This window comes from Triticum urartu, chromosome 6A (assembly GCF_056163025.1).
Source record: "Triticum urartu cultivar PI428250 chromosome 6A, HENAU_Tu73, whole genome shotgun sequence".
Taxonomy (NCBI): Eukaryota; Viridiplantae; Streptophyta; class Magnoliopsida; order Poales; family Poaceae; genus Triticum; species Triticum urartu.
Genome location: NC_141878.1, coordinates 540540887 through 540551625, shown reverse-complemented (window position 1 = coordinate 540551625; position 10739 = coordinate 540540887). Strand labels below are relative to the sequence as shown.

The 10739-nt window shown below is 44.5% G+C and overlaps 1 protein-coding gene across 1 annotated transcript; it reads left to right on the top strand.

The window, feature by feature from the left end:
• The first annotated feature begins 6125 nt into the window (after positions 1–6125).
• On the top strand, positions 6126–9075 carry LOC125512599 (uncharacterized). The gene is made up of 5 exons (XM_048677694.1): positions 6126–6652; positions 6752–6898; positions 7159–7545; positions 7626–7739; positions 8261–9075. The coding sequence occupies exons 1-5, from the start codon at positions 6242–6244 to the stop codon at positions 8879–8881; spliced, it is 1680 nt and encodes a 559-aa protein (XP_048533651.1). The 5' UTR covers positions 6126–6241; the 3' UTR covers positions 8882–9075.
• The last annotated feature ends 1664 nt before the right edge of the window (positions 9076–10739 follow it).

Sequence of the window (10739 nt, the reverse complement as noted above, 5' to 3'; positions counted from 1 at the left end):
ACTTTGCCACAAAAGGATTGGGCGACCTTGTTGCACTTTATTTACCGTTACCATTACTTGCTCGTTATAAAATATCTTGCTATCAAACTATCTGTTACCAACAATTTCAGTGCTTGTAGAAAATTACCTTGCTGAAAACCACTTGTCATTTCATTCTGCTCCTCGTTGGGTTTGACACTCTTACTTATCGAAAGTACTATGATTGATCCTCTATACTTGTGGGTCATCAGCCCTATTGAGTAAAGTTTGTAGTAAATTAGTAGCCAAGGCAAAAAAAGGAGATTGGATAAGGGGCCTCCCCACCTCACCCTTCTCGAGTAGTGACAAACTTTTCTCGTCATAGCATTGATCAACACAAAAGAAGTAACATGTGAGAGAATCATTTTGATCCATCCGCGGTTCTGCACCACTTTCACCAAAGCGCCTATGCTTTAGAATATCCAAGAGAACCAGGTGTTCCATTTTGAGAAAAGTCCCACCAAAATTTAGTTTAAGAATGACCACTACCTATTTGAAATTAGACAGCCATGAACATACTCGAGGCCTAAAGAAGACAATCTTGCATTGTCATAGTTTTGATAAAACAATGATGATTGATATATATGCACTGCTTGCAAATAATTTTTGGAGTCTATTTGCTAAAAGCTTAGTGATATAAAACCGTGAGAAGGGAAATGGTTTATAAGTTATTAACACCAGCTGGATCTTCAATTTTAGGAATCATAATGATATAAGACCTAATAAATTGAGGGTTAGATTATCATGCATGGTAGAATTAATCACATGATACATAGAAGTATTACTTTATCATGTGTCAAAATTCTTTTAAGGAAAGTCCGTGTTAAAACCATCGAATGTAAGTCAACAATGCTTCATCAATCTTAGTGTAAAAGGGGCCTCAAGGAAAGCTAAGTTCACCCTAGCTTGGATAAGATCATTGAGATCAAATTTCATATTATATCTTTTAGATTTCTCTAGTCGTTACTTGTAAGTTTGCCTAAAAGAGGTGGAACCTTTCTATTATTATTTTTGCAAAAAGGATAAGCTCTATTATAAAAGTTCACCGGATATACAAAGCATCTCAAACATAATAAAAATTAATCAAGATTTTGAGACCACCGAATAACCACTACTGCCGTCAGAACGAGCCACCGACGCACCGATGTCATTGCTCCCCTATCGGAGCCGACTTGACCTTGTCGATGACAAGCGAGAATTCTTCGTGCATGTGCCCCTGAGGACCAACCCCTAGAGCCACAATCATCGCCGTTGAACCCTGCATAGAGCTGAAGCACCTGACACCAAATCTCACCACATGATGAGAAACTCTAACTTCAGGAATGTACGCCCGAGCTCCGTCGAGTACGTCCAAACAAACGAACTTGAGAAGGATCGAAGCCCGGAAGACAAACTCGAAGAAGAAGAAGCACCACCATCTGCCCAAACACACCTACGAGGACTAAACAACCCTAACCTAAACTACTAGCCGAAGAGAAGGAACCGGGATTCCCCTCCCCACCACTGGCCGTCAGAGCAGCGGGCAGAGAGGAGGAGAATCCATGGGCTCGCTGGTGAGGTCTAGAGGAAAGGGTTTTCCCTAGCCACCTAGGGTTAGGGTAGAAAAATGAGAGGAAGTTGTGGCTCTGGTGTGTGTACTTGTTACTATTACGCAACCTTTCTATCATGATTCAACAAAGGTGCTTAAGCTACGGATGAAAACTTACGGGCTTGATTTCCACTAACCTTCAACTAATTTCCCCTTGAATTTTTTAGGTCCCACTCCTACTCCATTTTCCCACAAGATATTGCCATCTCATGATGTGAGTGTAATTCCATACAATTAGTCTATAGATGTATAAAACTTCAATAAGACACCGGGAGCCTAAAGAATTGTTAAACAACAATACAGTCTCTCCTATGTTGAATAGTGGCTAGGAAATGAATAAAAAAGGTAGAGTTCTCATCTCCTTTAGTTGAGTGCCCTAAGCAGGGCTTCTTATTTTTATATATAAATGGTTCTTTTAGTTTTAATTATTTACTCATAATGTAGCATCAAGAGAATACATAGCATAATGAGTGGACACCTGTCCACTTCATGTGTAAAATCGTATAAAACAAAAACTATGTCTATGCCAGAGAGGGTGGAGGTCCTTTCAAGACTATGCTACCACCCATGTGTGGTAAAAATGCCTGGACACCTACTTCAACCGCGTACACCACTATGAGCAGTGGTCTCGGTACTGTATTTAGTGTAACATAGACCATATATGAAGCCCCACTGAGTAAACCAATAGATAACATGCAAGGGGGTAGAAGTTTTACCATTAAAGACCATACCATTTCTACGTAGCCAATTTGTTAGGTATATCATCAATCCAGTGACAATAATACTGCTTGACAGATATAGATTGTATGTTATTTGGATGACTGACCATGTAAAATGCACAAACTGACACTGAAAGAAGAGATGTTTAATTGTCTTGTCATGAGCCCCAAAAAAACCTACATTTCTTACTCCTTTCTTAGTTGCGACAGGCCAGGGCTGTCCTTTGTCAGCATAACACCTCGACAAAGGTATCACACGGATATCTTAACTTTTAGTGACACCCACACTTCTATGTAGCCAATATTTCTTGTTTCTTCTGTCCCATCCAAGAGGAGAGATCACTAATGTCTTCAAGTTCTGAACTGATCTTTGAGATAGCATCTCACCCGAATTCTCATAGAAACCTTGTTCAGAAAAAATAACGATCCGCGGACGCTACGTTCACATCCACAGAGCCGATCTTCCCCCCCCAAAAAAATCCACACGGCCACGTATTTTTTCTTTGTAAAGGGCACGGCCACATGGTGAATCGCTGATCAAGGTTATTCACTGGCCGATCGATCGGCTGATCCCCTGATCCTTATCTCGAAGGATCAGGTCAAGCCTTCCGTTCGATGGGCCAATTAGTGGTGAAAACATACATGTCGACCAGATGCGAAAAGATTCCAGCTCTGACTAGGAAACTTCACACACTGTTCGCCGTCAAAAACACTATCCGGCCGGCAATAGCTGGTAAGTACACACGCACCTCTGGCCACGGAAGTGACACGAGAAACAATCCAAATTACACCGCGCTAACCGCTGCGATCGACCACACACATACATGCATATGCATCCACGTGAAACGACCCGTGGAAAACTGAAAGATGCCACGCACACACGTACGCAGTACGCTCGCTAGCTCGCAAGCTAGTCCAACGAGAACACCGGTCGTGGTCGCCGCCGGCGGCCGTGCGCGCCGAAATAGACGACGCCGGCCGGCGAGCTATACATAGCTACCTAGGTCGTCGGCGTTACAACGGAGACCATAAAAAACTGGAGAAATGTTTCATGCCTCACGACTCTACCTTGTAGAAGTAGCACTATGTGTGCGCACGCTTTGCTGTTGAAATGTTGATCAGGTCTAGTGCTAATATTTATGCATACCCATACGTGCACAACTTTGGATTTCGTACGGGGCTCCTCCTCCCCCTCCTCTCATAGACTGAGAGGAGCAGGAGCTGCTGTTTTTTCTGGCAAGAAAAAGGTTACTTATTACACGACAGCACAAGTCAGAACTCGGTGACGCAGTAGGCAGACTAAGTTGGCTTCCGTCCAAATAAATTAGCTGTGAGATAAATGTAACCAATGTAAGGTATGTGGCTAGAATGGAGCATCCGGCATTAGATGTTAGGATTTGGTGCGATGTCGGTTTGGTATTAGGCTCGGACATTCGGCACCACTGCATTAAGGGGGTAGGAGTAGCGACAGATGTTGCCTAGACGATGGCTTCAGGCTTACTGATGTACTACTTTGTAAGGTCTTTTCTGCTTAATAATTAATAAAATGGCCGTATGCATCGTTCAGATGCAGAGACCGGGGGTGCATCCTTCTTTTCTAAGAAAAATGTAATATGTTAATCACGTTGTTGCTGGTGTTAATAATGCACAGGAATCTTGAGATCTATTCCAAGTCCAACGTCAACAAGGAGAAGCTTGTATAAGCCATTTTTTTGGTTCCAACAACCAGTTGACCTCAATCATCATGAGGCAGCAGATTTCTTCTAGATCAAGATCGAAAGTGTAGGTTATTGTGCAAGTGAGCACAGTTGATCATACAATAGTATGAAACATGGTTAGTGAAATTCTGTGTGGGCCCAAGTAAGTTGACTCGTGATTTTATATGCATCATGTGGCATATGATGGCCTCTCAATTTGTTTCCATAAATATTAGCCTTAGCAGTCGGAGATAGATGGGGAAGCTATATGTAATTAGGCACTCAGATGGCTACGGCTTTCCATGATGCAGGCGATGGCATGACATGCATGTGGCATAAGCCATTGCAGAGGTCCAAGTTGAGACATCGAAGCAATTATAATATGTCCTGTGTGAATCGCAATGCCCTGAAAATAAAATTGTTATGCCTTAGTTTTCCTACTTTAGGCTTTTTGGTAGGGTTATATGCATGGAACCCAAAAACCATACATTGATCAAGTTGAAAAAACAAGTAAGCCTTTGCTCTTATATGAACCGAATAAACTTTGGGTTATGTCACGTTTACCCACTATTTTTGACCTTGTAACATATGTTACCCAACCCGCAAAAAAAACATATGTTACCCGGTTCTATTATTTTCTCTGAACTTATAATCTAGACCCCATACTTTGTTAGGATGGCCTGGCAACTAACATGCGAACAACTTAGTTGGACGCTTATTTGTTGGGAGTGTATAGAATGATGCCAAATTTTTCTATGAATTGTGTCCAAATGTGCCAGACCGCACAATTGTGCACCGCGTACCGATATGACTTTTTAGTTGTCCATCAAGCCAGCTGTCACGTTATACTAACAAATGGATTTAGCTTGCAAGTTTGAAAGAATTATAAATTAGGTTAAAACCATCATAAAGCTATAACTAGTTAAAGGTAATTGCAGCAATATTTTTTTAATGGGGCAAAATTATTACATAGTCACAGTTCAGCTGTAACAAGTGAAATGTACTCTTAAAATAGAAAAAGTAGCAATGGAATAATCCACAAAAATGACTAGGTTGATACAGTACTCACTCCGTCCAGGCCTACAAGGCTCATTTAGTTTGTCTAAAGCCAAATCTTTTTATGTTTGACCGATTTTATGGAGAATAATATCAACATCATCTATGGTACCAAATCAATATCACTAGATCTATCACCAAGTTTATTTCATACTATATGAAGTTGTAAATACTGGTACTTTTCTTGATTAACTTGGTCAAACGTAAATGAATTTGACTTAAAACCAAATAAGCCTTGCAAAACCCTGATCGAGGGAGTATATGCTTGGACAAGACATTAATTACTTGAGCCCGCCGCTCAAGCAACTCAAATGTTCACATGCCTTCTTATTTGAAAAGTTCCCTAGTACGTAACGTAATTCATCAAATAACTATTGCATGTTGTTATATTTGCTCTTAATTTTGTGATGATCAGTCTGTCGACAGCTATCTTCTTCATTAGAATTAACTATGTGAACCACCAGGGGTACTAAATTCTAGTCTCATACCATAAGTCAATATATAACTCAATATGTATACCCGTACGAACTTGAATGGCCGGCCTGCATTTAGCTTACAGTATAAAGTTGTCACTGTAGATGTATGAAAGGAAACCGAGTCTCAACATAGTATTGTGTCATATTTTGGTGATGGGGAGATTAAGGTGGGTGATGGTAGCAGCCCGGAAAAGAAACTCCAAAGAGTTGACCTGGGCTCCATAAAATACTAATCCCTAGCGCCAGAAGCGCTCCACGCATCACATGATCGGGCCCCAACTTGACCTTGGTATCCTTATCATTTGGATCACAACACCCTGCACTGCTGCACTGCACACACCCTCAAATTAACCCTTCACCATTAATTCATCGATTAGCTTGACCTGTAATTAAGACCCGTATTCCACGATGTGTCACTGACATGTGTGCCTGGCACACTAAGTTGGCGTGTACATGTTCCTAGAGCCAACTTGGTAGAATAGAAAAATAGCTAGTGACATGTGATAACAGGATTAAGAGAGGAGTCTCCCCTCCTCATTAACCCTTTTAATACGCATTAGACATCCAGACATTGACTTAGCTGCCTCGGGAGAAGCGGCATTGGGATTTAAGACCGTTCCTCCTTTCAGCTGTAGCAGTCTAGCAGAGAGACAAAGGTACACACAAGAAACTGGTCAAGGGTCGATCATGTCATCATCAAAGAGGAAGAGGGCGGACATAGATCTCGAGAGGAGGGACGACGAAGTCGACGACGGCAGCGGCGATCACCATCCCGGAGAGGCCGCACCGCGGGTGCAGAAGGAGGGACAAATCAAGGAAGGAGAGGCGCCAGCCAAAGAGGTTGTTGAAGTGGTTGTGGACCGAGGAGGAGACGGCTCCAAGGAGGAGATCAAGTATGGTACTCAACAAGGAGGTGTGATTGAGGAGGACAAGAAATCTGCAGCTGCTGCTGCTGATAACGATGCCGGCGACGGCATCGACGATGAGGAGGGCGACGGTGGGGGAACTGGCGCAGAAGACAAGCACATGGTAGAGGCGGCCCCTGGCGACGGCGACGGCGACGGCGACCATGAGCATACCGCCATGGCGCAAGACGAGGTATATGCATATGACTATATGTGGTGCAACAAGTAGCAAATTTTTACATATCTTCTATCTGATTAATTAATTTACATGTATCGGTCTTTCTATCTCCAGTTGAGCACGATGCAGGAGGAGATGGAGAAGATGAAGGAGGAGAACAAGATGCTCCGGCGAGTAGTGGACCGGACGGTGCGCGACTACTACGAGCTGCAGACCAAGCTGGCCGCTTACCAGAAGCAACCGGCAGATCAGGAGCCTAAGGTAATAACCTAATTAACTACTCCTAGCTAGTATAGGAGTAGTAGAGTATTAGTAAGAGCGCTAATTAAGCTTCAACATTAGCTAGCTAAGCTAGGCCATTATCCAATTAGTCTACGCATGTTCTAGGCGTAGCTAAGCTGGGGCTCATCTCGTGCATGGCGCCGTTAATTATTCTTCCACGTGACACACCATAATTACCATCTGGATTCTAGATACGTGTGATCGAATTCGAGTGTGATTTGATTTGTGTGCTTGCACAGGAGACCGAGGTGTTCCTCTCTCTCGGCGGCACGGCGCCTGCGGCTGCGGTGGCGGAGGCGAAGAGCAAGGAGGAGCAGGCGGCTCTGCGGCCGTCCGTGGGAAGCGACGACACGGACGACGGCAGGGAGGGTCTAGGGCTGTCGCTCAGCCTGCGCACGTCGTCGTACGAGGATGAAGCGAGGCGCGACGTCGTCGACGGCGGTGCGCCGGACATCGTCACCGACGTCGGCAAGGTGAGGGGCTACGCGCTGCTTGAGAGCAGCAGGATGTCCCCGCCTGCGTCCGGCGATCTCGCCGCAGGCGGCGGGATCGGGAGCCAGCAGGGCGTCAACGCGGCCAACCGCAAGACTAGGGTTTCCGTGCGCGTCCGATGCCAAGGCCCCACCGTAAGACACGGCGCATCATTCTCGATCCCCACGTTACACTCTTGTTGGAGTACTAACAAGTTACAATTCGATGCTTGCAGATGAACGACGGGTGCCAATGGCGGAAGTACGGCCAGAAGGTCGCCAAGGGGAACCCGTGCCCCAGAGCTTACTACCGGTGCACCGTCGCCCCGGCCTGCCCGGTGCGGAAGCAGGTGAGACCAAATTTGCCCCATTTTGTTGCAGGGAAAGGTGTGACAGCTCCCGGGTGCAGGGGCACCCTCATGAACAGTAACTTCAAACAATATGAAAAGAAAATAAAAAAAATCTGAAATTTTGGGGATCAAATATGATAAAACTTTTGATGTTCTTGCAAATTTTCAGCCAGAAATAACACTCGAGGAGCCCTCACCAAAAAAACAAAACTACTGCTCAAAACTACACATAACTTTGAACACTGATTTTGTTTTTTTTTTTGTGAGGGCTCCACGAATGTTTTTTGATGCTAAAACTTTGCATGAACGTTGAATGTTTGATCATATTTGATCCCCCAAAGTTTCAGATTTTTTTGATTTGTTTTTCATATTGTTTTGCATTTACTGTTCATGAGGGTGCCCCTGCACCCAGGAGCTGAAAGTCCAGTCTCTTCTCTTTTGTTGCACCAGCACTCTAGTCTACCTGTCTGATCGTCACGTGTGTACCGTGCATGGATCTTAACTGCTTTGAGATGGTGCAGGTGCAGAGATGTCAGGAGGACATGTCGATCCTGATCACCACGTACGAGGGCACGCACAACCACCCGCTGCCCGTCGGCGCTACAGCCATGGCGTCAACCGCCACCGCGGGCGCCGGTGCTGCCACCTTCATGCTGCTCTCTAGCACCACCTCCGACGCGGCTGTCTCGGGTGGCCCGCCGCCGGCGTCCTCCTCCTACCTCAGCCCCTACCTACAGCTCAACTCTAGCTCCAAATACCACTCATCCGCCTCGCCACTAATGTCCGGCAGCATGGGCGGCGGTGGTGCTCAGCACCTCAGCATGTTCGGGCATTCCTCTGGGCTGTCCGCTCAGCCGGCGACGCACCTCAAGTACCCGTGGCCTCCGAACCCTTCGCACGGCGGCGCGGCTGGGCTAGGAGGGGGCAAGAGGCCGTTCTGGGGCACCGGAGGCGTCGACGACGTCACAACGGCATTGCCTGACAATGCCGGCACTATGGTGTCGGACCCAAATCAGTTCTCTGCGGCCATCGCCACCGCGATCAGCAACGTCATAGGGAAGGATGGGCAGGCCACCAGGAGCAAGGAGGGGGAGAGTAGCAACAAGTGGGGGGTGGTTGAATCACTTCCACCTCATGAGTAGGATATGTGAGTGACACTATAGGTAATTGGGGCAGGATTACAGAGGGGGTTTGATTAGAGTTGTTGTGTGCAAACAGATCAAGCTAGGAGGGGAACACACATTGGAGAAATTTTTTGGGCCTAAATTTGGTCCTGATTTTTAGGTTGTTTTGGAGGAATATTGCAATTGTTGATTATTAACGGTAAATTACAACATTGATTCACTGTCTCATCATTATCTCAACCAATCAAAGCTTGCAAAATAATACCAAGGTGGGTAATCTGGGTTACTATATATATTTGTAACGTAAATCCAAGTCCTTTGTGAGAAATGGCTTAGAATTTTCTAAAGGAGAAATCCATGAAAATAAAAGGTGCAACACTACCTGGGAAAGTTTACGAAAAATAGTTAGTACATTTATTTTGCATTACATGGATATATACGGGTACTCTCTCCATATCATAAATAGCATGTCGTTTTGGACCTGTCTTAAGCCAAATTTATTGGATTTTGCTACAAATCGAACGTCTGATTTTTTTAGCATGGCAAATTGAACGGTTTTTATAGCAAATTATGTTGTTGCGAGGGTGGCAATTTCCTTTAGCAAGCATGGCAAATCCTTGCTATGTTCAGCTTTTTAGCATTTGCCATGCCTAAAAATTTGGCAGCAGATTTTTAGCATTCCAAACTTTCAAACCTTTGACCACTAGCAATGTTTTAAATATTTCAACTGAGACTTGTAAATTATATATTTAGCTTTGTCTCGGAATTATATTTATAAAATTGCGTTGTGTACACTATAGTACAAGTTTTTGGTCAAAGGTAAATCTTCTCAGTATCCAAAGCTAATATTTGTGATATGGATGAACATCATGTGGGTTTTTGTAGGCAAAAAACTTTAGGTCTTGGGTTGCTCAAATCCCCTAATCCCTTTTTGAAGGATATATATTTGTAGCCTATTAAGTATAAGAATGGTTTAAAAGTGTGGCGCGTGTATCACACGACACCGGCTTACATTTTCCCGGAAGTGTATTGTAACCTTCTGATTAATTTAATTTTATGTAGTATGCATGGGAAGTTGTTTCTTCCTTGCTTACATTTTGCGTGCGAGCGTGTGTTCTTTTTTCAAGTAAAAGAGTGCCATGCTCCTAACCTTTTTATAGAAGTTGAAAGCTCAAGAACTACAACAGCACGGGATACAAATGCTATCACCTCTCTGAAACCACCAATGCAGCTAGTTCAAACTCCCTTGCTGACACTATAAAACAGCACGGAGTCTAAATAACTCAACATAGGAAAAACTACAACATAAAAAAATTCCAAAAACTCAACACTAGCACTTAAGACAATCCAGATTACTACGGCCACTTGGTCAATGGACCCATCCTTTTTGGGTAATGGCCCCCAGCCTTTTCTTTTAGGGAAGACTCCGTGCCCCTGCATGTTTTCAAGCTTTCTCTTCTGTAGTACTTGCCAAGAAGAAAGCAAATGTGAAATCTTAGAGACAACAACTTTAGGATCAGCAGGGTATATTCTGATAGCACACATTATTCCTAATCTACCAAGTTTCCCATAGAACAGCCACTCACAGAAGCAAGTTCATTTGTCCGCCCCTTTAGAAGTAAGCACCCAGCCACACAATTCTTGGATTGTTCTAGGCAGCAGCCTCACACTCGGAGCACTCGCTGCCACATTCCAAACGTATCAGGCAATTGCACATCTAGGGGGGAGGGGGGGGGGGATGATGAACCCTGCTACACAGACGATGGCATGCGCCCGATCTCTGGACGACAAGATACAACAGCCATCGATCACCTCAGTTCACGTGGGCTATAGCCATCGATCACAAGGTCGTCCGCAGATCGTCTTCCAAATTGTC

Coding starts and splice junctions, on each gene's coding strand:
- LOC125512599 (XM_048677694.1), top strand. CDS start 6,242: ATGTCATCATCAAAGAGGAAGAGGGCGGACATAGATCTCGAGAGGAGG. Junction 6,653..6,751: donor CCGCCATGGCGCAAGACGAG/GTATATGCATAT, acceptor TTCTATCTCCAG/TTGAGCACGATGCAGGAGGA. Junction 7,546..7,625: donor TCCGATGCCAAGGCCCCACC/GTAAGACACGGC, acceptor CGATGCTTGCAG/ATGAACGACGGGTGCCAATG.